General features: G+C 41.0%; 2 protein-coding genes across 2 annotated transcripts; both read left to right on the top strand.

Annotated features, from left to right (window-relative positions):
* Positions 1–2420: 2420 nt before the first annotated feature.
* On the top strand, positions 2421–10869 carry usp21 (ubiquitin specific peptidase 21). The gene is made up of 12 exons (XM_036530707.1): positions 2421–2576; positions 4680–4739; positions 4940–5057; positions 5156–5270; positions 5675–5797; positions 5882–5946; positions 6249–6352; positions 6453–6539; positions 6651–6729; positions 6922–7029; positions 9037–9151; positions 10776–10869. Exons 1-12 carry the CDS (start codon positions 2421–2423, stop codon positions 10867–10869), a joined length of 1224 nt encoding a protein of 407 aa, XP_036386600.1.
* Positions 10870–16152: 5283 nt separating this feature from the next.
* Positions 16153–22698, top strand: LOC118778719 (rho-related GTP-binding protein RhoA-C). The gene is made up of 5 exons (XM_036530362.1): positions 16153–16245; positions 19623–19778; positions 21640–21760; positions 21858–21988; positions 22322–22698. Exons 2-5 carry the CDS (start codon positions 19623–19625, stop codon positions 22493–22495), a joined length of 582 nt encoding a protein of 193 aa, XP_036386255.1. The 5' UTR covers positions 16153–16245; the 3' UTR covers positions 22496–22698.
* The last annotated feature ends 1380 nt before the right edge of the window (positions 22699–24078 follow it).

The following is a 24078-nucleotide window of genomic DNA, read 5'->3' on the forward strand; positions in this document are numbered from 1 at the left end:
AATCAGTTGCTGTCATTATTTGTGGTGCACAGTTGCCCATTATTTGGGGCCATGACTTGTGGTCAGTTCATGCACAATGTCCAGTGGATGCAACCTGTGAATTAGTCATATAACTATCAATGAGTGTTGAGTCTAAAGCATTTGAGGTTTCAACACAATAGTAATAAAACTCAACATAAACTCTCTGCTCAACATAAACTCTCAGATCAACATAAACTCTCTGCCAAGAAAAAGACATTTTTCTGACTTGCAGGCTCAGATAGGTTATGTGCACTTTATCAAACTCAGTTGAAATATCTTTCATTCATGAATAAACAGTTAACAGGTCACATTATTGTGGCAATATAGGCACCCAATTATACACGCATAAAACTAAGTAAACCTAAGTAATTGCAATCAAAGTAGAAAAGCTCTTAAGACACAGCGTCATCCATCTAGGCAGAATATGCCTTAAAAGGTTACTTTGATGTCTATAAATACTACAACATTCAAGTAAATGGACTGCAACAATACAATTTGAATCAGAAAACAACAGCAATGAAGGCTGATCCCTTGCTCTAAAGCAAATCAAATGCAAACCATAGGTAATTAATGTCTATGGTTACAAAACACAGGGTTGCTTAAATTTGAAAAATTCAGATGAATTGGATGACGCTTAAATCCCAAAAACAGATTATACAGTTCTGTGTCGAAGTGTTTTTAAACGGGGATTACTTGACCGTGTAGCTTTCCGAAATACTGATAAGAAACTGAGAATGAAAAACTGTGATAGGTACAAACTGCAGGTGATATATCAGTGATAATGTGTCAAATTAAATAAAAAACATGGCAGAATAGCATTCAACTAATGAAATACAAGCGGTTCAGAATAATGGAAAATGAGCATCAAAGGGGAAACTCCACCCCTTTCCCCAGGGTTAAAAATTTAGGCTATGAGTATATCTACGACCGGTAAAGAAAATGCACAACTGTCCTTGTATGACAACCTGTTTTACTTGTGTTGGTTATGTGTATGTTCTCACGAATGCCACTTTGCCCAATTGACGCCGACCTTGTTGATTGACCCCACCGCAACAGCTGCTGATAATTTTGTAACCAGTAGTTCAGCTCAGTTCAATCATTCGTACATTTCATTGACCACTTCTGGCCATATGCAGACTGATTACGCCGCGTATTCAACGGAGATGGAGATGTCTAAGTATAAACCGAAAGGGAGAGCGAGGGAGAGATTAGAGCAGATTAAGTCTCGTACTTGGCTGAATTCAGAGGACAGCGAGGATAGCAAAAGCGAAAAGACAAGGACAGAACGAGCAGGGTGAACTTTGTCCAACCTAGGTGCAGCTATGAGGATATCTTTGTAAATCTTTGTGCAACGTTTTAAAAGGGTGATGGGACCCAATGAAAATATTCTGCTGGCTATTATTTTCTAATAAGGTGAGTTGCATGATTTCCTTATTGCTGCTCGGCTGTGTTTCATTTCCCTTGATGGACAATACAAAGAACGTACAGGACGCTGTCAACACGTTCAATGTAGTCATATATTACCTTACCATCCGTTTACCAAGTAACCTGTCATGTAACCTGCATTAAGGTTGTGTTGTAAAGTTGTGAAAGTTCATTTTTTAAGGTACAATCCACATCATTAAAAAATAATAAAAGGATGCGGAGTGTCCATTATTTAATTCCATTAATTTACTTCCATTAGAAATAATTCATTCAAGCGCCGTATTTTTACCCTTCTGCTTAATTAGATGCCAGATTTATTCTAAGAAGGTTCAGAAATATCTTAGCGTTTGGGAACGGTGGTCATTCATGAACATCTCTGGCTCTCACATACTTACTCATTTGAAAAACTGCTGACAAAATGATTAGTTTAAATTCAATGAATCGAGGACTACATCCCTCCTGTTTGACGTAATCAATGTTTGTCAAAATTTAAATTAAAGTAAAAGATTATAATGTACACTGATGGTTTCAGATTTCATCAGTTAACATGTTGAATGTAGTGCTATGTAGATATTATGTACAGATGTATTCATACAGATGTAGAGATGTTATGTAGAAATGTTTTTGATTGATTTTTGTTGATATCATTCTCTTTTTGAAACTTTCCTGAGCTCATAAAGTGAATAACAGGGTAATAGAATTTCTTTGCATCTAAAATTTTTGCATAGAATCAGCTACCCCCACAAACTGCCCCCGATTAAAACCATGTGCATGTAAAGTCTTGTGTCTGAAAACGCTCATCCCAGAGGTTTACTCCCTGTGTTATTTTCTGATGACATTTCCATTTGACAGGTGACTACCATCTCCCTTGAGCAAAACCGCAGCCGAGAAGCGCTTAGAAAGGAGGACCTTTTCATTTTTGGGGGGTATCAGCTTCTGGCGTCTGACTAGCCACTGACATCAGAGGCAGAAAAATGCCTGGTGCCGGCGCCACAACCGTGGAAAACTCGTGCCAGGCTCTGTGCCGCTCCTTGGTCTCTCACAACGGCCTTCAGCAAGACAGCGTGGACATCTCTAAATCCGTGCTCTACACATCCCTTATGGGGCTGCTACTGGTCACAGACAAAGAGGTGATCAGAGATAATCCCTGTGTTGTTGATGTCAAAATTATTGTGTGAAGCGGTGGTAGCGGAAATAGCAGTTTGTTATTTGTTAGGGAGATGCATTTGTATTGACTCGGTGTGATAGGTATGGCTGGTCTGAATCTCCCTGATGGATCATTATATACTAGAAAAATGGATAGACAACACAGTAGACTAGAATAGATAGACAGGCAGACAGACAGATAGATCGATAGATCAAATTTAGCACCCCAACACGCTCACTGACACGTGTCTAAACACTTGTTACCACTTCACATCTTTCATCCTCGCTCTGCTAGTTAGCTAATTGGATAAGTATTTCTTGACTTGACCTCTACCGTGAGCCTCTCTCCACAATGAGTTAATAAGATCAGTGATCTAAATGAGGACACTGCGGGCACCCTGTAGAGAGTCAGACAGAGAAGCAGACTCAGAGAGACTCAGAGAAATGTGAGTCTGCATGTTCCAAGCATGTAGTATTTCAACAAGAAGCTTCGATACAGGAATTAATTGAGGGATAAATGAAAATATGTAGAAGACAGATAATGGATCCACAAGGATTTCAAAGTTTAAACTATAAAAGAAACTATTTAATTTAAAAAGAGTAACAAAAGAAAATTCTACATAAGAGGTAAATATTCTAACAAATTAGTTAACTATCCAAAGTGGAATTATCAAATAAATCAATAAATAAATACTGAATTTCATGTTGAAACACAGTAACAATATGATGCAAATATTAATTGATGTGACCCCAACAGGCATTTGTGTGAGCAGGTTCTCACCTAGTTCTTACCATAAACAAGAACATCTTACTTCTGTAAAGAATAAAATATGCAGCTATAGTCAAATGCATTTGACTGTACACAAGTGATCATATATACACCTTAACAAACAAACCGAAATAAAGCAAAAGAAAGATATTTGCTTGGTTTACAGATTTTCAATTTATTTGAAAAAAAAATCCAGCAAGAATGATTTTATATGTGTGTAATATATTTCTCAAAATTATTTAATGTAGTTATAACTATGTAAACATGCAAAATGTGTGTAGTCAAGTCCCTGCAATACACAGGCATACAGTGCCTTCTTTATGCTGATGACCTGGTTCTTTCTGTATGCAGATTTTCTTCAGGTTTAGGGGAAAACAGCAAAAATGCATGCAGGGCAGCATTAAGCCTTTTAATACGCAGTAAATCGAAAAAGAGAAACAAATTCAGCACAGCGTATTATAACCTTATAAATTAAATCTATATTACAACCTTACATATTATATCATTTCAAGAGTAATAGTCATTTTGGCATATTACACACAGTTGACTTATTTGCTGTTGTTACATTTACATTTACATTTACATTTATCCATTTGGCAGACGCTTTTATCCAAAGCAACTTACCAGTGAGGCACAGTACAATACAAGCAAAAACCATAAGGAGTCAACAGTATTAGAAGCGCTGCGTGACCAGAGTTGTTAACATCTAATAAAGCATTTGAGGTGCGTAGTAGTTCCCAAGTAGGTCATTGGATAAATTGCTCTCCTTGAGTGCAAAAAGAGCTGTATGGCCTGGGTTTAGTCCCAGCCATTTCATCATGGGACACTGACCAGGAGCCCACATTGGTGGAACAATCTGGCTTTGGTCCACCGGGGCTGAGTGGGTATGTTGGCAGATGTTGCTCATCTTGCCACTCTCAGGCACCCCATTACTCGTCACGGCTGTGCAGGTTGGTTGGATGATGCAAATGAAGCTGCACCCATCCCCCAGTGGGCACTTGGCTGTAGCTAGGTGACTTGACGTGTGGGAAAATACTCGCACTGGCATGTGAGTGTGTTGAAGGATTGCATTCGCTACACCTCACACCCCTGCATGAGTGTAGTGGTCATCACGGTGAGAGATTAGGCTGTCCAACCGGCAATTCCAAAAATCAATTATTCCAGACCAATATAACAACCTAAAATTGAAGTGCTACTTACAGAGGTGTATATTAGAGGTCCTAATGAATGTATTTATTATTTCTTTTAAAACACTTCTTACAGAATTCGGCCATGGGCTCTGATGGTGTGTCCTAACACTTACATTATTGCTTTTCAGAAAGAAGTAAGCCTGAGTCTCGGTAACGGACAGGTCGGACTTCTCAATGTGGGGAACACGGTATGTCTTCTGATGATTTTAACATATCCTACACATGCAAATGTGTGTGTGTGTACGCATGTGTATGCATGTGTATGTGTGGTTTTGCGTAGGTATGGGTGTGTATGTCAGCCTCCTGTCTGTTATAAAGATCAATAAAACATCAGCACTCATATCATTCCCCTGTTCTGTCTTTTCCTCTCTGCCTGTATCTCCCACAGTGTTTCCTCAATGCTGTGGTCCAGTGTCTGTCTCACACTGAAAGTCTCAGATACTACTGCCTAACCAAGGCCTACCAAAAGGAAATGGGCTCGAGCAAAGAGCCAAAACTGATGAACGGTAATTTCCTTCTTTGGGTTACTCATCACCCAGTCCTTCCACAATCACTCTCATTGGCCTCTCTGATGAATCCCCCCCCCCTGCTGTCTCTCTCATAGCATTCACTCAAGTCTTGGCTGACCTATGGGATGTCAACAGGACAGACGCCCCAGTGAATCCTGGCAAATTCTACAATGTCTTCAAAGAATCCGTGCCTTACTTTAGTGGCTACAGGTGAGTCCCTTTACCTGCGTTACAGTTTACAGTTAACACACAGGTGGTATTAGTGTGCACATAGCATATACTGTGTAGACCCTCAGCAACATGGACTCTTCAATAAGTACAAATTATGCACAGCTGTCTTATCCCATGTATATATAAATTTTCTTGAAAGAGAGATTAAACTCCCTATCCAACCAATTTGAAGCGTTAAAGCTGACTTTTCTGTGGGATAATATGTATGGTAATGAGAATCATCACCATTTTGGCTACAGTTTTGACATTGGGCTGATTGCGGTCCTTGACCTTTTAGATCAGGCTGAATCTGAGCCTTTGAGTTGTGGTGAATGTGGACACAGAATTGCATCGAAATAAAAGCAAATTGGAAACCAGCTCATCTCTTTCTCTGCACGTCTCAGTCAGCAGGATGCGCAGGAGTTTCTCCGCTTCCTGTTGGATCGGCTGCACTCTGAAATCAACCGCTGCCTGCCCAAACGTGCTGCAAGCTCCTCCCCCCGGGAACCCCCGTACGCAAAGATCAGGTACAGACAGGGAGAATGGGCTGAGAGGGGGCTTACTCACCCTTTCTGCTAAATGTTTAATCCTACCCTCCTTCTCTGTCTCAGAATTGAAGAGGAAGCTGCAATAATGTGGAAAAGATACCTTGAGCGAGATGACAGCAAGATCGTTGGTGAGACAGGGACAGGGGCTTTTGCATCATGTACTTTTTAAAATGTATTTTTCTCACACTATAAATATCCACTCCACATTGTTTTTGTCTGACTTTCATCTTCCATTCCTTTCACTGATTCTGAGTTCTGCATTTTTTGTCTCTGTTGCCTCTGCTTTTTCTCATTTTCTTTGTCTCTGTCTTTCCTTTTTGTTCCCCTCTTTCTCCCTCCCCTCCCCGTCTCTCTCTCTCTCTCACACACACACACACACACACACACACACACACACACACACAAAAAACTCTCTCTCTGTCTGTATCAGATCTGTTCTCTGGTCAACTGCGCAGCTCTTTGCATTGCTCCGTCTGCTCGCACTATTCAACTACCTTTGACGTCTTCTGTGACCTGTCATTGCCCATTCCCAAGGTACCACTGTCTATTTTATAACCCCCTAAACAATCTCACTGAGCATCGGTCTCTCCTGCGACCAGCCTGTCCGTTCTAATGCCTGAGCCTGTCATTTCAGAGGAGTGTTTCTGGGGGAACTGTTTCGCTGAAGGACTGCCTCGAGCTCTTCTCCCAGGAGGAAAAACTGGACCGGGACAATGCACCCGTACGTACCACAGGACCACCTTCCTTGAGAAGTTGATGAAGCGTGTCATCTCTGCACAGTGTGTGGAGGTATTTGAGTGTTTTTGTCATGGCAATGTGTGCTCTGTTTCAGATGTGTGAGAGATGTGGCAAGCGCACTGAGAGCACCAAGAGGCTTACCATCCAGAGGTTCCCGAAGGTCATAGTCCTACGTATCCTCATTGCTGCCTCTGGTCATGCTGCTATAATGGTGAAACTGTCACTTGGATGAGATTAATGTGATGATGATGATGATGATTATGAAGACGACGATGATGATGATGATGATGAAAATGATGATGTCGATCACAGAGATGATTATGCTCACAGTGATGTTGAATGTAAAGCCTTGACCACATGGTCAGACCTGAACCGCTTTGCCATGTCAAGATACTCCTTCTGCAAAAGCACAGTGTCTGTGTCCTTCCCGCTGACACAGCTGGACCTGGGGCCGTATGGACCTGATGGCATTGGTAATGCATTCACTTTACATTTTATACTTTGTCACTTCCCAGAGCGACTCTAAAGTAGGTCACAAGAAAAATGGCAGATACAGAGCACAACAGACCACATCTTAGCATGTGTGAATCTATCACAATGCTCTAGATGCTAGTGCTATCATGAATATGGAAGTGCTACAATAAATTTCAATAACGGCAATAATACATACCCTATAGTAATACAAAGAACACACAAGAAAAGGAAAGATTTGAGTAAGGACTTGATAGGTGAGCCAAAATGCATTCTGAAAAGGAGGGTCTTAAGTCTGTGACAGAAGATGTGCGCTGTCCTGTCCTACCGCTGTCCTCACTGCTCATGTTATTACTATAGTTTGGGTTGGCACATGAACTTTTTCGTTTAGTAGCCATATTGAAATGACAGCAAGGCTGGCTCTACAAGCTCTGTCTCCTTGTCTTTAAGGTCACACCGATTGAATAGGGGAAAGTGCTGTACAGGGGAGAGTCGACAGTTAATGCGTCAACAACACGTAAAATAATGTCAACAAACCTACCTGGCCATATGGAGGCCGTCAGATAGCATAAAATAGATCTTTTATAACTGAAGTTAATATTGGTTAGTTGGTCAACTGAAATTTACTTTGAAGAATTCTGACAGAGGACTCTCAAGAAAGTGTTGGCATGCTCCAGAGATAGTTTGCCAAAGGCCTGTTTTCGAATGTTTGGCAAGATATCAGAGGAACCAAGCTAGCTGGGCACTTTGGCTCCCACACTCACTCAGTGTTTTTGTCACATGAGGTGGTGCTATGTTCACTGTGCAGTGAACAAATCACATCACAACATACTGTACCTATCAATCTACAATGCTACAATGCTTCCTGGATCCTGTAGAAATATTTGGCCCTAGGGCCAGGACCCATGTGTGTAAATGGTGGCTATAGACAGATGAAATTACAGATGAAATTAGATACAACACAAAATCAGTTGTCAGGTTAGTGACCTGGTCTGGAGCATGAAATTAAATTCACCAATTTATGCCATTGTGAAAAGGGACACATTAAAAATGTTTTCAGAATTTTTAATTAAAAACTTTAAAGTTATTATAAATTAACTGCAAAATGTTTCTGGATGCTCCATATGTTTGTTTGTATGTGAAATCTGTATTTTACATTTTACAAGTGGTTGAGATGAAGGAATGGGTACTTTGTCAGACGTACATTGAAGTCCTGTTGGTTTTATACTTCTGGTGAGATGACAGTGACAACATGAGCTCTCCCTGCTCTGGAGCGCTCTCATGTCTATCTACACTGTAACTGCATTTAACTTATTGCATGCGACCCAACAATATTTTTAATCATGGCATTTATACAATTGCTGGTGGATATTTTTTTTTATTCATGCTCACTTCTGGGTCCACAACTAAGGGCTGCAGGCTACCCATCCCTGTAATAGCTAGCTGGGTAATAGACAGTGTGCAAAGCAATAAAAGGAAGCCTCAATGATTACATACGAAAAAGTTCTTTATTGAGAGTTTCAGTTTTAAAACGTTGTAAAGATTTATCATACAGCAAGAATGATTACTAGAAAAATCACCTTCAATTTCATGGTTATCTGATTACTCTACGTCTTCTGCCAGATGAACTTTTCTATCTTTCCATGCTCTCTGAAGACTACCGGTGAACAATTTGTGTTTGAAAAATGGAATGGAATTAACATTAAAGAAAGCGATATACTGGCCATGTGCAGCCCCAGAAAGTTTCACAAGATGAGGATTACAGTTGTTTATCTTAGCTGTGTAGAGTAGTTTACATGGCTTACAAGTGGTACATGCTATTCATTTGTGTAGCTGGACATTTACTGAGGCAATTCAGGTTAAGTACCTTGCCCAATAGTACAACAGCATTGCTTCACCAGGAAGACTGCAACCATAATCTGTACTTCAAATCCTCTTCTCTAGTGCTACACCACACTGCTGCTGAATGATATACGGGTGTCCTGACTGACTGTGTATCTCTCTCTCAGGGCCTGTTCTGTATAATTTGTATGCAGTGTGTAACCACTCTGGCACGGCCAACATGGGACACTACACTGCATACTGCCTGGAGGAGTCTGGCTGGTACTGCTACAATGATGCCAGGTCAGGGGGGACGCACACCGGAATGGCTGTCACACTATTCCACAGCACCTTCTCCCTCTCTGTTTTTCCGGTTTTCCATTACCTATGCTTGATCGCTAATGCTCGACCGGTGTTCGGGCCACTGAACAGATTTTGGGGAAAATATCAAGTAACATTTCTGTCAGACCAACAAGTGTTTCACTGTGTTAATTTCTTTTATAGAAAAATTCTTTCTGATTGTAATATTAGAATATAATCGTGACTGTAGCATTTAATGGAATCACACAGTTGAGCAGCAGTCAGTGAAATTAATTAACCAAAAAATGTCAGCAATGGCTACACTGTATTCTTGAAATAGTGTTCATTCCTCAATACAGTGTACTGCATCTGAACCTGACATGTATCACATGTGGGCTTACACACCATGGAAGTTTAGAGATTTGGTAATGTACTATATGTTAGCACTTCAACATGGTACCATATTACCAAATTTCTAAACTGGCAATCCGGGCCGCATTAAGCCTCCCTGGGACCCAGGGCTAACACACCTCCCGGGGCCCTATGTCCGCGATTTTCAACCGGAAAACTAAAACCCAAGTAGCAAAGCACGTTATTTGAACCAAAACCAATGTTTGATTTGAGTAGTATTTTGGTGTTCAACAAAACCGACGTGTAAACTACGTCCACCAAACGTGTTTATTGACATCAATGGAAGGAACCCAACAAGACATGTTTCTTAAATGTTCTTATCGGGTGTTAAACACACCGTTTAAAAATGAACGCATCTGACAGACACCGATTCCAGCGTTTAACAAAGGTGTTGATTTGGTGTCAACTTACAGCAACTGTGGAAGCCCAATAACCGACGTGACTGACACGTTCTAAATAAGTGTTAAACACAGCGTTAAATACAGAGGTGGAAAACCCCGGCTTCAGAAAGTAAAAGTCCTGCCACGTATTTGTTCCACCCATGCACTACACCAGCTGAATTTAATTAGCAGAACTCTTCAGCCAGGTAGAGAAGCTAATTAGTGAAATCACCTTGTTTAGTGAATGGCTAGAACCAATACATGCCAGTGGCAATCATGCTGTGTTACTACTACAGTATGGAACCAGATTAGCAGTTGGGTTTTATGAGTTGTGAGGAACTGCCAAGAGTTAGTTAAAGAAACCTTCAATAACATAACATGTCACACAGAAACTATGGTTTCCTGTAAGCTCTTTCCACACAGTAGATCATGTAGACATTGTACTACATGGTCCAAGGTGTTAATCTGAGGCACAATTTGGGCATGCATACATCCAGTTTCAACAAGAATCATGCATTGTATTTAAAGAGATAAATTGGGGCTAGAATTGTGTATAGCAGGCTTTAGGACTGTTCCGCCTTTGGATCACATAATTACACCTTATTATGCACTCTTCTTGGAAACACCCATATCCTGCACGGTTGTATTCACATGTACAACAATTTTTTTTTACATAACAAAATAAAATGGTATTGGATCCAATTCAGGTATCTTGCCCAACACAATCACATTAACAGTTGACCTCCTTCTTTCTGTCCTGCTTGTTACATTCCTTTCAGTTTTGTGTCATAGTTAATGTTAGTTAGTTCATTTTTTGTACTCTCTGTCTTTTTCAGGGTCACGCCAATCTCTGAGTCTCACATTCAGTCCAATCAAGCCTATGTGCTTTTCTATCAGCTGGACAGCAGTAGCTGCCAACTGAAAAAATGAGCTGGACTGGAGGCAGACACAGAGGTCCAGACACAGGCACAACAGGTGGAGAGAAGCATGCAAGCTCTGGAGACTTTTTCAGCATTAAGAACTTTATCTCAAGTGGATAGCTGCACTAGTGAGAAGAGAGTACCAATTCTACTGCAGGTTAAACACAGATTGAAAGCGGGATCAGCAGAGGCAGACAGAATAAAAAAAGAAATGGAGCCTAAAAAACGGATGAAAGGACAGAAGATGGAAGAAAGAGAAGGTAGAATGAAGAAGAGATTTAAGAACAGGCAAAACATCTGAAGAAGAATGGAAGAGGGAGAAAACAATCACTCAGAAAGAAAGCTCAGATACAACATATTGGATGAGCTGGTATCCGCCATTAAAATAGCCAGCTGTTCATAAAACAAAACTTGAGAAGGAATCTGAGAAAGATGTGAGAAGCATAAGATTTGAAGACCAATTTGGATCAAACCTGTTTGAACTACAGAACATGCTGTTGTTTCAAGAACTTTATGGACTGGATACCCGAACAGGAATTTCAGACTGGGAACGGTTCTGAATTTTCAAGAAAACACAGACTTCCTGTTTGAATCATCAACTGAGTTTTGATAGCACAAAAAAGTGTTGTGTTTAATATAAGGAAACAAAATAAGCAATTATTTAAGAGTAGAGGAGGGGTGAACCTGACCAAAGATGGAGCTACATGTGGCTCACTAAAATGTAGTCTGAAGTTCATGTAAAAGTCAAGTTATAAATCTGGTGCTGAATACATTATAAATCTCTTTGAATTTGTTTTTTATTTTTTGTTTGCTCTTTTGGTTGTGGTTTAAGGCTTAGATGGTCATTAATTAAAGCTATATTCAGAACTGATTATTGTTGTGGATTACTTCCTGCTTGTTTCCAGTTCACACTATCAATAGATAGTTTTGAGTTTGCCCTTTCATGTTTCCATGGTTCTATAGCTCCCTTACAAAAGTAGTTTCCAGTCTCAAGACATTGTCAGTTATGCATGGATTTGAATGAAGCTTGACACAGTGGGATAATTACAGTTATATTAATTATTATATTACAGTTATACTGATGTTCCTTTGCAGGTACAGGTGAGATGTTCCCCTCACTGCCTGGTTTATACTACTGTTTTGAAACTAATAGGTGTTGCCAGCAGCCAGTGGTGGGAGATCAGGGGAGGTGAGACGTAGGAATATTTGGGAAGGTCCACACCAGCCGAGCAGCAGGGCTCTGGATTAGCTGCAGGTGTCTGATTGAACAGGTGGGGAGACCAGTGAAGTGAAGACTGTTTTGGGCTAGGCAGAGTAAAGCAGCATATTCATGTGTTTGGAAGGAAAATGGAGGTAGGTGGCTGGACAGCAGTGCTGTACATTGGATGGGTCCACAGTTAATTTCTTGAGCAGTTGTGAGCCACAGGTATGCATGAATGTGAAGAGGTTAGGTTGAATCATAAGAGCGGTCATTATCTTGAGGTAGAAAAGTGCAAATACACATTAAAGGAAATTAAAGAAACACAAATTATGGTGATGATTTTCATGAATAATAGTAATAATAACAATATTATCTAAGGAATAATTTTAGCCAGATGACCTACCTGTTACCTAGGGGGAGGTTAATTCATGAAACATGTATAAGTATGAAGGTTTGAAACTACTGCGTGTCATGTGATGTTGCTTGGAAGACAGTGCTCATCACCCCGACCAGCTTGCTGTATTGGTACTGTAATCTGATATCTTAAGTGCCTAGTTTTTATTGTTATTATTAAAAATACGAGGTTAACAAAATGAAGTCAAAGCAAAATCCAAAAACAAAACCAAAAAGCACCGAGAATGAATAGTAGTAATCCCTGTCATCCGTGTGAGGGTCCCTGAGGACTTGTGAAAAGTCCCTCCCAATTTTCACACATTACTTCTTTTTCAGCCATCTTCCAAGCATTATGATGTGTGTAACTGGACTGTAGAAATATCAATCTAACTAGTGTTTCTATCCTAACAGTAGTTATTATTGCTCTTTCACTTTATAACCAGTATGAGGCAGCGGGCCTAGAGAAAGGCTAATATACAATACAGAAGGATACTAAGTGCTTCTTGCTAATGGATGAAAATTACTATGACACACAGGAAGATAATGCTTCCATCTGCTGGAGGGGAGGAGTAAATTCAGGGTATAGTTTCCTTTGGGTGGCTGATGATGGACTGTAGCATTATCTGTTCTTTGTGAGAGTGCTTTTTTCTACTGGACATTTGATTTCAGAGTACAAAGCCAAACCACAAACGACAAACATGACCTCCTCTTTATTACAAATCCACTTCCTGAAAACGTAATCAGTAAGCATATTAAGTGTTGCATGACGGAAGTCTAGTCATTTTTCTTTACCCTTTAAGCATTTGATGTGCATGTGCATATTGTGAAAAGAACCAGATGACATCATTGAGCTCAATCGCTAGATCTGAGAATGGAACCCTGGTCTTCCATCCTCCAGCATAGGGACACTACCAGATTACTAAAAGCCTTGGTCTCTTACGATGCTGTGCCCTTCACTGCCGTGTAGGCTTGCATTAATGTCTCGAATTTGGTGTCAGTTTCTATCACAAACAAAGGGAAACAAGGAGAGACAGGACAAAAGACCAGCCAAGCAGCAGTGCTTTGAAAGACTTTAAGTAGTGTATCACATGCAAGAGGGCCAGCCAACAGTAACAGTAGTCCAAGTGGAATATGACAAGGGTGAGAACAAGGAGCTGGGAAGTTTACACTTAAAAAATCATGGGTTAAAAATGAAAAACAACTTGGGTTATTTTGTTAACCCACTACCGGTTAAATGTATTACCTACCCAGCACTATTACCTACCCAGCACTATTATATTTTTAACCCAACACATTAAATAAGCGATAAACCCCAGCTTTCTGGGTTATATCAATAACCCAATGTGCAAACTTTTTTATAACACAATCATAGGCAGGTCCTATATCAAAATAGCACTGATGATAAACCCATTTATATGTAAATTAAACAAGTGATCTTTCCTACCCCAACATACAAACACCACACAACAACACTCCAACATCAGGCTCCCTTATTTATTTTTTTAGGATTAAAACATGTCAACAAATCAAATATATACCACGTTGAGCTGAGTTGAGTGTCATCATCAGTGGTATGAAAAAACATGACAAGAAATGACAGATAAAAAGTGATTTTGTATGCCAAGATGGAGACTGTCCAGGGAAGAATGATGAAGTAGGAAACAAAGCAACACTTGGTTGTGCCTGATACACCCCTCTAGGGTGGACAGGAGAATCTTGGCAACCCCTGCATTGAATGGTGCTGAGAGGTCCAGAAGGACCACAGCAGAGGAAAGGGAGGCTTCCCTCGTGAGGTGGACTAGCCTCAGTTACTGAGAGAATAGCCATGTTTGTGCTGTCTGGCCCTGAGGTTGTCTTCTGTTTCAATCATCGGCAACTTGACACTGTATAACAGAAATATCAGTTGTTACCACTTGTTCCTCCATAAACAAAAAGTAAATTATGTACACTGCACATTACAAAATATTTGGGAAGCATGGGTTGCAGTTTACCAGAAACTGGACCTTCAGTTTCATTGTTCACAAACGTTCAGTTTCTCAAAGCTAAAAAAAACCTTAATTGTACCATTTTGTTATAGCTAAGGCTCAATGGAAGGAGACCCAGGAGGACTCCACTGTTGAAAGAAAAACATAAAAAGCTAGACTGGAATTTGCTAAAATGCATATTGACAAGCCACAATGTTTCTGGGAGAATGTCCTTTGGACAGATGAGACAAAACTGGAGATTTTGGCAAGTCACACCAACTCTGTGTTCACAGATGAAAAAAATGAAGCTTTCAAAGAAAAGTACACCGTACCTACTGTGAAACATGGAGGAGGCTCGGTTATGTTTTGGGGCTGCTTTGCTGCCTCTGGCATGTGGTGCCTTGAATCTGTGCAGGGCACAATGAAATCTCAAGACTATCAAGGCATTCTGGAGCAAAACGTACTGCCCAGTGTCAAAAATCTCTGTCTCAGTCGCAGGTCATAAGTCCTCCAACAGGATAATGACCCAAAACACACAGCTAAAAGCAGCCAAGAATGGCCAAGAACAAAACATTGGACTATTCTGAAGTGGCCTTCTATGAAGCCTGATCTGAATCCTATCAAACATCTATGGAAAGAGCTGAAACATGCAGTCTGCAGAAGGCACCCTTCAAACCTGAAACAGCTGGAGCAGTTTGCTCAGGAAGAGTGGGCCAAACTACCTGTTGACCAGTGCAGACGTCTCATTGAGAGCTACAGACATCGGTTGTTTGCAGTGATTGCCTCTAAAGGTTGTGCAACAAAATATTAGGTTATGGGTCCCATCATTTTTGTCCATGCGATTTTCATTTTTTTAATTTAAAATATTCTGTTGAATCAAAAATCAAAAGCAAAGTTTTTATTTTATTAAATATGGAATAAACAATGATTGATGCCAATTACTTTTGTCAGTTTCTTTTTTCGTGGAAGGGTACCAACAAATTTGTCCACGTCTGTAATATTCTCACATCAGTATGAAATTGCACAGCCACGCATCATTTTGCAAAACCTTTACAGCGTGGCAAGAACGCATACAACCTCCATCCTTGACGAAAACTTGCCCCTCAGTTAATTGTTTAGCAGAGTTAAGTTTTAAGTTTAATAGACGTTTCCAACTGATTTAGTCAATACATGGTAATGAGCCGTGTTATTGAATACTATCTATTTGCGCAATGAAGCAATTCAACTATTGAAATAATAACCGTAACGTGTTTAAGTTGTTGATCACTGTTGCTCAATAGGTCTATGTGACACAACTGCTCGCCACCCGCCAGTAATTCCTGTCGCATTGGGGCTAAACCAATATAACCTTGGTCTTTGGTCTGAACACCCTTAGTACCGCACTTCTTTTTATTTTAATATAGAGCTCCCGATTGGCTCATTTGGTTTCTCGTGGGCGTCATACTTCCGTCCTCTCATAAACATAGGGACCGTTAATCGGGGAGGGGCAGTTTCCCCTGCAATCTTTCCTGGTTTAGCTGATGGGTTCCGGTAGCTACTGCAATCGAGTTCAGTAGTGTTTGTGCTGAGGAGTTCCGGTGATGAAACCTGTGGCTGCTGGGGAAAATTGATCAACGAGTTCGAAGTTGGTGCTGTAGAATCTTTGCTAACACGATTCGACTGCTCTTTTCTAATGACGGTCTTAACGGTCGCTCATATTACGCAGGATTCCTATTGGTAGACATTGCGAGGGGTGGGTGGGTGTTATTGGCGTGGCACTGAGAAGGGGGCGGGGCTTACGAGTCGGACAGGAAAAGAAGGAAAGCGGAGACACCCGAGAAAACAAACGGTAAATAAGTTTAAATTCGTCTCATTTTGATAAATGTAGCTTGCTAATTGGAACGTAACTATTTATGATTAGTAAAATGTTTGTTTACAGGATATCCTTAAAGTGTCTCTGTTATGAATAAATCAAAGCAATGAGGGCAACTAGATCAAGCTATATGAAACGGACATACACGTAAAAAATAGTTTCCTAGCAGATAGCCAGTTTTGTTCGGACAGTTCGCTAGCTTACCAGAGACACAAAACAGGCTCGCTCGCTAAAAAGGTATTACCAAGTGAGCGGTGGTAACTGTGTGGAAGTTAATGTGGTCCCCGCCTTTAGCTAGCTAGCTAGCCTGCTGGTTCACAAGTTAATGCAGACTTTGTTCTGATTAAAACAGAATCTTGTCAGTAAGATAATGGCTGATATTTCTGGGCTTGCTGTTAACGTTAGCTTGCTAACTGTACCTCGACTTGAATGTTTGCTCGCTAGACAGCTAGCTGTTTTCCAGCTATTTAACTGTATTTTTCACGGCAATATAGTTACCCAATAAGATTTAGCTAGCGAGGAGGCTAATCTGAACAGGTTGTTGAGCTAGCTAGCAATAGCATATTATATGAATCAGTCATTGGGGAAACTAGTGGCTATCTAGCTATTTTCGGATCACCCTTGTCTTAGCTGGCTAGCTAACGTACGTGGCTATAATGTATTTAAATAAACACACCTAAGTTGGCTAATTAAAGGAATGAGAAGGAAAAACTTAATGGTATAGTTTGCAGCGATATTTCACATTATTTATCAAGCTACCTATGTCACCTAGTTAAGTTTATAACGTTAGCCAGTTTCCCTGATTTGCTTGCATGCTAGCAAGCTGTTTAGCTGGCTGGCTAGCTAGTTATATCTACGTGGCGTACGTAGGTAGTGTCGCTAGCCACATCAAAAGTCAGTACTCAGTGACGAGTAGTTAGTTTGACATTAATCGTGGGTAGAAAAACAGATTTATGTTTTCATCTATCAGAATGCACACTTGTGTCTTTAAATAAAAATAGTTTCAGGCGGTTTTTGGGTGCGGCGGGGCGGCGCGTGGGCCCTGGCACGGGTCTCGTGCTGGAGTGGACCGATTGGACACTTTCGTGGCCCGATAGTTGCAGGCTACTTGTCACGCGAAACAGAAGCTGCGTCACGGTGCGTGTAAGCGTTTGTATCACACGGCGACTAAAGTGTCTTGTATTTCTCCATGTATGAATGTAGGCACTTTATTATTACTAATACCCCCCCCCCACCCCTTCCAGGCGCGCAATGATCCGTCTTCCGGTCAGGCCTCACTTCCGCATCTGTACTTCCGACTAAGGCTGGGTTCACACTAGAGAACTGTGTGTACCGAGTATAGGTGGGAAGGCCACGAAAGAGCACAGAGGCAGTCTGCACTGCGCAGTTCTTTCTTGTGTCCAAAACATTGGAAGGGGTGGGAAAAAAAACGATTGAAAGGATTCGAAATCATGTCACTTTTAGTAACATTAGTTCTGTCACATATTGATCCACCTTGTGCCATGATAACCTTTCTCATTAAAAGTAGTGTGTGAAGTGCATGTTTTGTCTGAAAGGATTTAGGAAAACACTTTTTTATTTCTTAAATACTTAATGTTGCTTGACTTTTTTAAAAATTCAGCATAAATATAAATACATAGATGTGGAAGATCTAATTTGCTGTAATTGATCATTTAAATAAGATGTCTCCCTTACATGCTGTATTTCATTGTGATTACCTGATGACCTACGCCATACAAGGGTCTGTAACCTGTGAACTTGTACTGAAGTGTAGTCATGCTGTTTTGACCAGCGACTCCTCAGTAAGACAGTCAGTGCTGAGGTTTTTGGACAGCCTTAATTAAAAAGAAGAGAAGTTTCACTGCTGAATAATATTTCATATATTAGACATAATATTGATGTTTAGTGTTAACAGAGAGCCCAAATTATATTGCAAGTGTTTCTTGTAGAGCTATTGAGAAAACACAGAAAGTTTACAGAAAAGTGCTTTTGATTTTGATTTTTGGTATTCAGTGCTCACTCTTCCTAGGACAGAGAAACCCTAAACTGAACAGAAAGCCATAAAAAATTCAAGACTGGTCGGTATGGACACAAATTATGTAAGGTCCCCTAAAAGAGCAGTTATCTTTCCCTGTAAGATCTGACACACATGATCTAAGGTGTTACACCAGGATGCAGTTTCAACATGCATGAGCTAAGATTCATGGCAAACTTGTAGCCAAGTTGTGAAGGCAGTACATAAAGCTGTTGAAGCTAAAATTGTAAATGTGTTAGATATAAGGGCTCTTTGCTCATAAAGAACAAGCACAACAGTTCATCTCACCTCCACTTTTGCTTGGTGTACAAATAGTGGCTACTGGCTACTGTGAAAGATGAGCAGATTGTTTACAAATCCAGCATGGGCAAAACCAGTCCTGACGGGTGGCACTCTGAACCATTTAGAGTACTTGCCAATATTACATTTGTGACCATGCCATAAATACAATGCAAAGGCCATTGGGCCTGTAAGGTTTGATGTCGCTTTCTTAGCAATCGAGTGCACAACCAGTTCTACCATCCCCTTGCTTTCTCCATTAATTTCCTCCCTCCTTGCTCCAGTAGTTCCAGTCTGTTACTGTCATATATTTAATAAAATGTTTTTTTTTTTTCTATACGTAGTTTGGAATTCAACTATTAATTAAAAAACAGTAGTTGTAATTACTTGCTGCTGTTGAACCACAGCCCATGACATTTATCATTTCCTGTGTGATCGCATTGGGCTGTAATGTGACCTCCCCGTACCACACTTGCCCGGACACACAGAGCAGAAGAAAGAATGGCGCTGGCCGTTTTTGTACTGATGTTTGGGTTTGGCTGGTCTCATTTTCAGCACTCAGTAAAGTTGTACCACGCAGGAATGATGTGATTCTGAGGAGCAAATTTGCATGTCAGGAACTGTAACTTAGTTAAATATGGAAACTGCGTCACATATCTCTGGGGCAGAAGACAGAAGGCTTTTAAAAAGCCCAAAAACCAGTCAAATGTCTCAGCTCTTTTCACACTTCGGTGACACGTTGGAACACAAAATTGTTTTTGTTGACTGCCAAAATTGAAAGTGCTCTAAGATTGTTTATTTGTTTGGCCTTATGCAGGGGGACTTACAGAGCATTAGAAGGTGTGTAACCACTGTAAATTGATGCCATGTTCAAGCATCTGTTGACCTGTAGGTCATGTGGCCCTCTTTCTCTCTTGCTGTTTTGAATTGGCTGTAATGGCTGCTGTTCAGAAGAAGCTGCTGCAGGAAAGGGGGCATTGCTACAAGGCTTAATCTGTGTGTAATTCCACCTGACCGTTGTGTTTGTCTGCGGTTGCAGATGGCTGCGATCCGTAAGAAGCTGGTGATTGTTGGTGATGGAGCGTGCGGAAAGACCTGCCTTCTCATCGTCTTCAGCAAGGACCAGTTCCCCGAGGTGTACGTGCCCACGGTGTTTGAGAACTACGTCGCAGACATCGAGGTGGATGGCAAGCAGGTGAGGGGCTGAACCGCTCGGCCGCATCTCATCTCCGGCCCCTGGGTGGCAGGCTGACACTTCTTTTGGTCACCAGATGCTGCCAACTTCCCTACACATCCTCAAAATCAGAATGCCACTCCCAGATAATATGACATAATATGACATATAAGTTAATATGACATAGAAAGAACAATAGCTATGTCTGGCCTTTAGCTAGCTAATGTTTTCTGAATTCTGCCATCTTTGACAAGCAAAGACTTTTTGCTTGAACATGCTCTGACCTGATTTGTATTTTGTAACTTGTAACTTTGTATTTTAGTAACTTGAAGCTATTTCCTTTCAGATCAGTATGATGTTGAATTGAATTTGTAATGACTGAAGCCTTATTAAATGGAAGATGAGGGACCTTGTATCTGATCAGTGTTAGTCGTCCACCCACAGAATGCCATCAGATCCATAGGAGCTTTAATGTAATTTTAGTGTAATAATTGGTCTCAGTAGTGCCCATGAGATGGCTTCCCATACGGTAGCAGATCCACCGCTATGTTTAACATCTGGGAGCCGGCATTGTGGGTTGAAGGCTTCCTTTGGCTTTTTCCAAACATAAACTTGTCGAGATGTGGGAAAAAGAGTAGAAGAGGACTCATATTACTTTCTTCCGCTTCGCAGGAGCCCAGGATATGTGCCCATTAGACCAGGTTATACGTTGTTGCGCATTGGCCTTAGTAACAAGCGGTTTCCAAATGGCAGCCCTACCATAAATATCAGTGTTGTGAAGCTGACGGTGAACAGTTTCTGTTGAGGCTGGGGCATGGAAATGTAGCGTAGTTGCGTAGTTATTTTTGAAGCTGTTCTTTTATGGTTCTTGGCAATCATCCTATTAAGTGTCCGTCTATCCCTGTTGCGGAGCTTCTACTTGTGACCGCTGTTCCTCTTTACTGATGCAGTTTTTCCTTGATTATCATTTGCCACCATGATTTTTAACACTGCTCTGCTTGGCGCATTAAATAATTTTGCTGTTTCTGTAGCTGAAACACCTGCAATTCAGGCATCAACTGTCTGACCTCTCTCAAAACATGTTAGAATTCTCAGGGTTGATTTTATAGCAAAAATCAACCATTTATGTCTAATTCGTGGACATAATGTTGAAAGATGGACTTGTGAAAATGAGTTCAGGTAGTTCCCATTCTGGACATTTTTCTGTCAGATGTTGACATGTAAATAAAAGAAGTTCGTCTACACAAGGCAGCCCATCATCCTCCTTCAGTTGAACTGGCACATCATTCTTATCTAATAGCTTACACAGTTTGGATTTCAAACAGCTTTCACGAGGTTGCTATGATTACTATGATTCACACACTTGCTGTGGTCATACCATAGATATTGAAGACAGTGAAGGGTCAAAATGCTTGCTTCTGTGTGTGACAAGAACATTTTTTTCATTACACCTTGGTAAAATGATAGTGAGAGGTTTGGAGACTGTTTGAAGTAAACAGATTGCCATCTAACCTTCAAATGCTTTGTTCTGTTAGCCTGAAGATTCTTCCAAGCTGGCATCCTGGTTTGCCATTGTACTGCAAACTGTGGATTGCCTTTTTGTTGGCCGATTGGGATGTACGTATAATTGAAAGGATTTGATGACACAGGAACGTGTTCTAATGCAAGTAAATGCAAGCAATGCAATTAACTAAATCACTCAACTTTTTAAGCACTTTTTGTTGCCGATTGGAAAAATAGCCAAATTTCCAGCCTTGAATTTTAATCACATGAATTGATGGACTCATTGAAAGCATGCTGTAATTTTTGTGAATGTATGACTGTAGGTAAAGGACAGAGATGATAGTCTCTTTTAACCACTCTGCATCTATGTTGGCTACAGGTAGAGCTGGCTTTATGGGACACAGCCGGGCAAGAGGACTACGACAGACTCAGGCCCCTGTCATACCCTGACACTGACGTCATCTTAATGTGTTTCTCCATAGACAGCCCGGACAGTTTGGGTAAGAATGTGACCGCACGCGGAGCTGTTTAACATGCATGTGTCCACCGTCCATGTGGTTTTAACCCTCTGTCTGCCCCCCTCTCCGTGTGCGACAGAGAATATACCTGAGAAGTGGACCCCAGAGGTGAAGCACTTCTGTCCGAATGTTCCCATCATCCTTGTCGGCAACAAGAAGGACCTGCGCAACGACGAACACACACGCCGAGAGCTGGCCAAGATGAAGCAGGTATGCGCATAGGAACTCAGACCAAAGAACATTGAACTGGATCTGCCTTCTCAAAACTACAGAGTGCCGTTGTGTGACTGGCACACAGACTCCGTTCCTGAGATGGTATCAGCATCAGTAAAGTGTTTGAGTGTGTTGTCATTTGTGCAGTCTCCTGTAATGTTTTTCCTTCACTTCATTTTCAGAATTCGTAAATTTGCATTCACACCAGTACACGTACGGATACTGCAGATTGTATACAATGCTTCCTCTTCATAATAACTTCTCACATTGCAGAACTGTGTAGTTAGTTTGCCAAACCGCCTGTCCTCACCGCTCCCCTGTCTCTAACAGGAACCAGTGAAACCAGAGGAGGGGCGAGACATGGCAAACCGCATCAACGCGTTCGGCTACCTAGAGTGTTCAGCTAAGACGAAGGACGGAGTGAGGGAGGTGTTCGAGATGGCCACCAGGGCAGCGCTGCAGGCCAAGAAACGCGGCAAGAAGAGCGCCTGCCTTCTGCTATAGAGGGATGGGGAGAGGAGGGAGGGAGAGAAGGGGGAATCTAACCAGACAGAGGAGAGGTTGGGAGAGAGTTGGGGGATCCGGAGAGGGGATGGTTGGGTTCTGGCAACGAAGGTGCGAGAGGTGCCGGGAAGAGGGGAGGTGCAACCAGACGGGCCATGCATTGAAAAAGGGCAGAGGAGAGTCAGACTGGGCCAAAGCAGGAGAAATGCATATACAGAAAGCAATCAAGAACAAGCAGGGCCACATGTCTTTAAACCAGTACGAATGAGAGAACCCTCTTTCAACAGCAGGTGGCATCAGCCTGTATTCGTGACTGTCATGGGAATGAATGTCATGAACATTTTAATTTGGCCATGTTTCCTAAAAAAATTAATAAATCCAAAACACAGAAAATTTTGAAATAATGGGGTATCAGTTGAAGATTTGTAGTGTCGTGATATTGGGGGGGGTCTTGATGGCCTTCTTAAATTTTACTTTGAAATTCTAGACACCACTTCTTACAATTTTTTTAGAAATGATTAATCATTTTAACATTTGTTACGTGAAAATATATGACCACAATGAGGTTAATGACGCAAACAGGTCATCCAGGCTGACTAGTCGCATAATTTTGCCTGTGGCCTATAGTGTATGTAGCACTGTGTCGTGCCTGGTCTTGAACACTCTAGATTCCCTCTCCCCTCTGGCATGGCTCTGGTTTTGAGTTTTGATTTGTCTAAGATGAAGGTTGCTTAGTGCATCAGGCAAGGCGTTGGACCACACGTGTCTCCTGGTAAACTTTCAGGGTATCGGTTTGCCTGTTTGTGTAGATATGTAAGTGTGGTCTGTCTAGTCAGTGTCATTTTCTATGTGTGTCAGAGTCGCAGTGCATGTGTGTCTGGGCAGACAGATCCTTCCTCCTTACAAGCCCCTGATCTGTTATGTTCTTAATAGACTCTGGAAGTGTTCCTGGAACCTCTCCTCTCTCCCAGACTCTCCTGTCTGGCTCTCCACCCTCTCTCATAGTTGCTGTCATTGCAAAATACTTAACTGGACAAGAAGACTATCGGTAGTCCAGTTAAATAGTTAGTTGAACCAGCCAGCAGTTTTTGATTTATTTAAATATCTACTTTTTTTATTTGCATTTACGTATAAAAATTCACTTTAAAAATACAAAAAAAGGCAATGCTAATTCATTTTGTGAGAGTGTTTTTATATGCTTGTTTGTGTGTTGTAGATTTTTAAATAAATTGATTAGCTTGGTTTCGACCGTTTGGTTGGACTCTGAGTGGGACATAGATTAATTTGAGTAAGATCACACTTGATGTGGACCTACAGAAACCTTCAGTGTATATGAGGTTTGGAAAGGGGTAGTGTTTTGTATTTAGTACAGAAAGGTTTTGCAAATTCAGTAATTAGGTGTTTGCCTGTGTGTCAGGCTTGCTCCAGGGCGGGGTGTCACTCTCTCACTCCCATGTATAAAAATTTGCTTCTCCCTCCATCCTTCCCTCCATTTCCCCTTTTTATCTTTATTATTATTATTATAATTATTATTATTATGACTTGTTGTTGTCTCTTTATTTGCTCTTGTACTGTATATTTAA

The sequence above is a fragment of the Megalops cyprinoides genome, chromosome 6 (assembly GCF_013368585.1).
Source record: "Megalops cyprinoides isolate fMegCyp1 chromosome 6, fMegCyp1.pri, whole genome shotgun sequence".
NCBI classification, from domain to species: domain Eukaryota; kingdom Metazoa; phylum Chordata; class Actinopteri; order Elopiformes; family Megalopidae; genus Megalops; species Megalops cyprinoides.

Bases quoted from the DNA above. Each gene is read 5' to 3' on its own strand.
- usp21 (XM_036530707.1), top strand. From the start codon at position 2,421: ATGCCTGGTGCCGGCGCCACAACCGTGGAAAACTCGTGCCAGGCTCTG. The intron at 5,798-5,881 runs GTACAGACAGGG...TCTCTGTCTCAG, and splicing joins CCCCCGTACGCAAAGATCAG to AATTGAAGAGGAAGCTGCAA. The intron at 7,030-9,036 runs GTAATGCATTCA...TCTCTCTCTCAG, and splicing joins GTATGGACCTGATGGCATTG to GGCCTGTTCTGTATAATTTG.
- LOC118778719 (XM_036530362.1), top strand. From the start codon at position 19,623: ATGGCTGCGATCCGTAAGAAGCTGGTGATTGTTGGTGATGGAGCGTGC. The intron at 19,779-21,639 runs GTGAGGGGCTGA...TGTTGGCTACAG, and splicing joins TCGAGGTGGATGGCAAGCAG to GTAGAGCTGGCTTTATGGGA. The intron at 21,761-21,857 runs GTAAGAATGTGA...CGTGTGCGACAG, and splicing joins AGACAGCCCGGACAGTTTGG to AGAATATACCTGAGAAGTGG.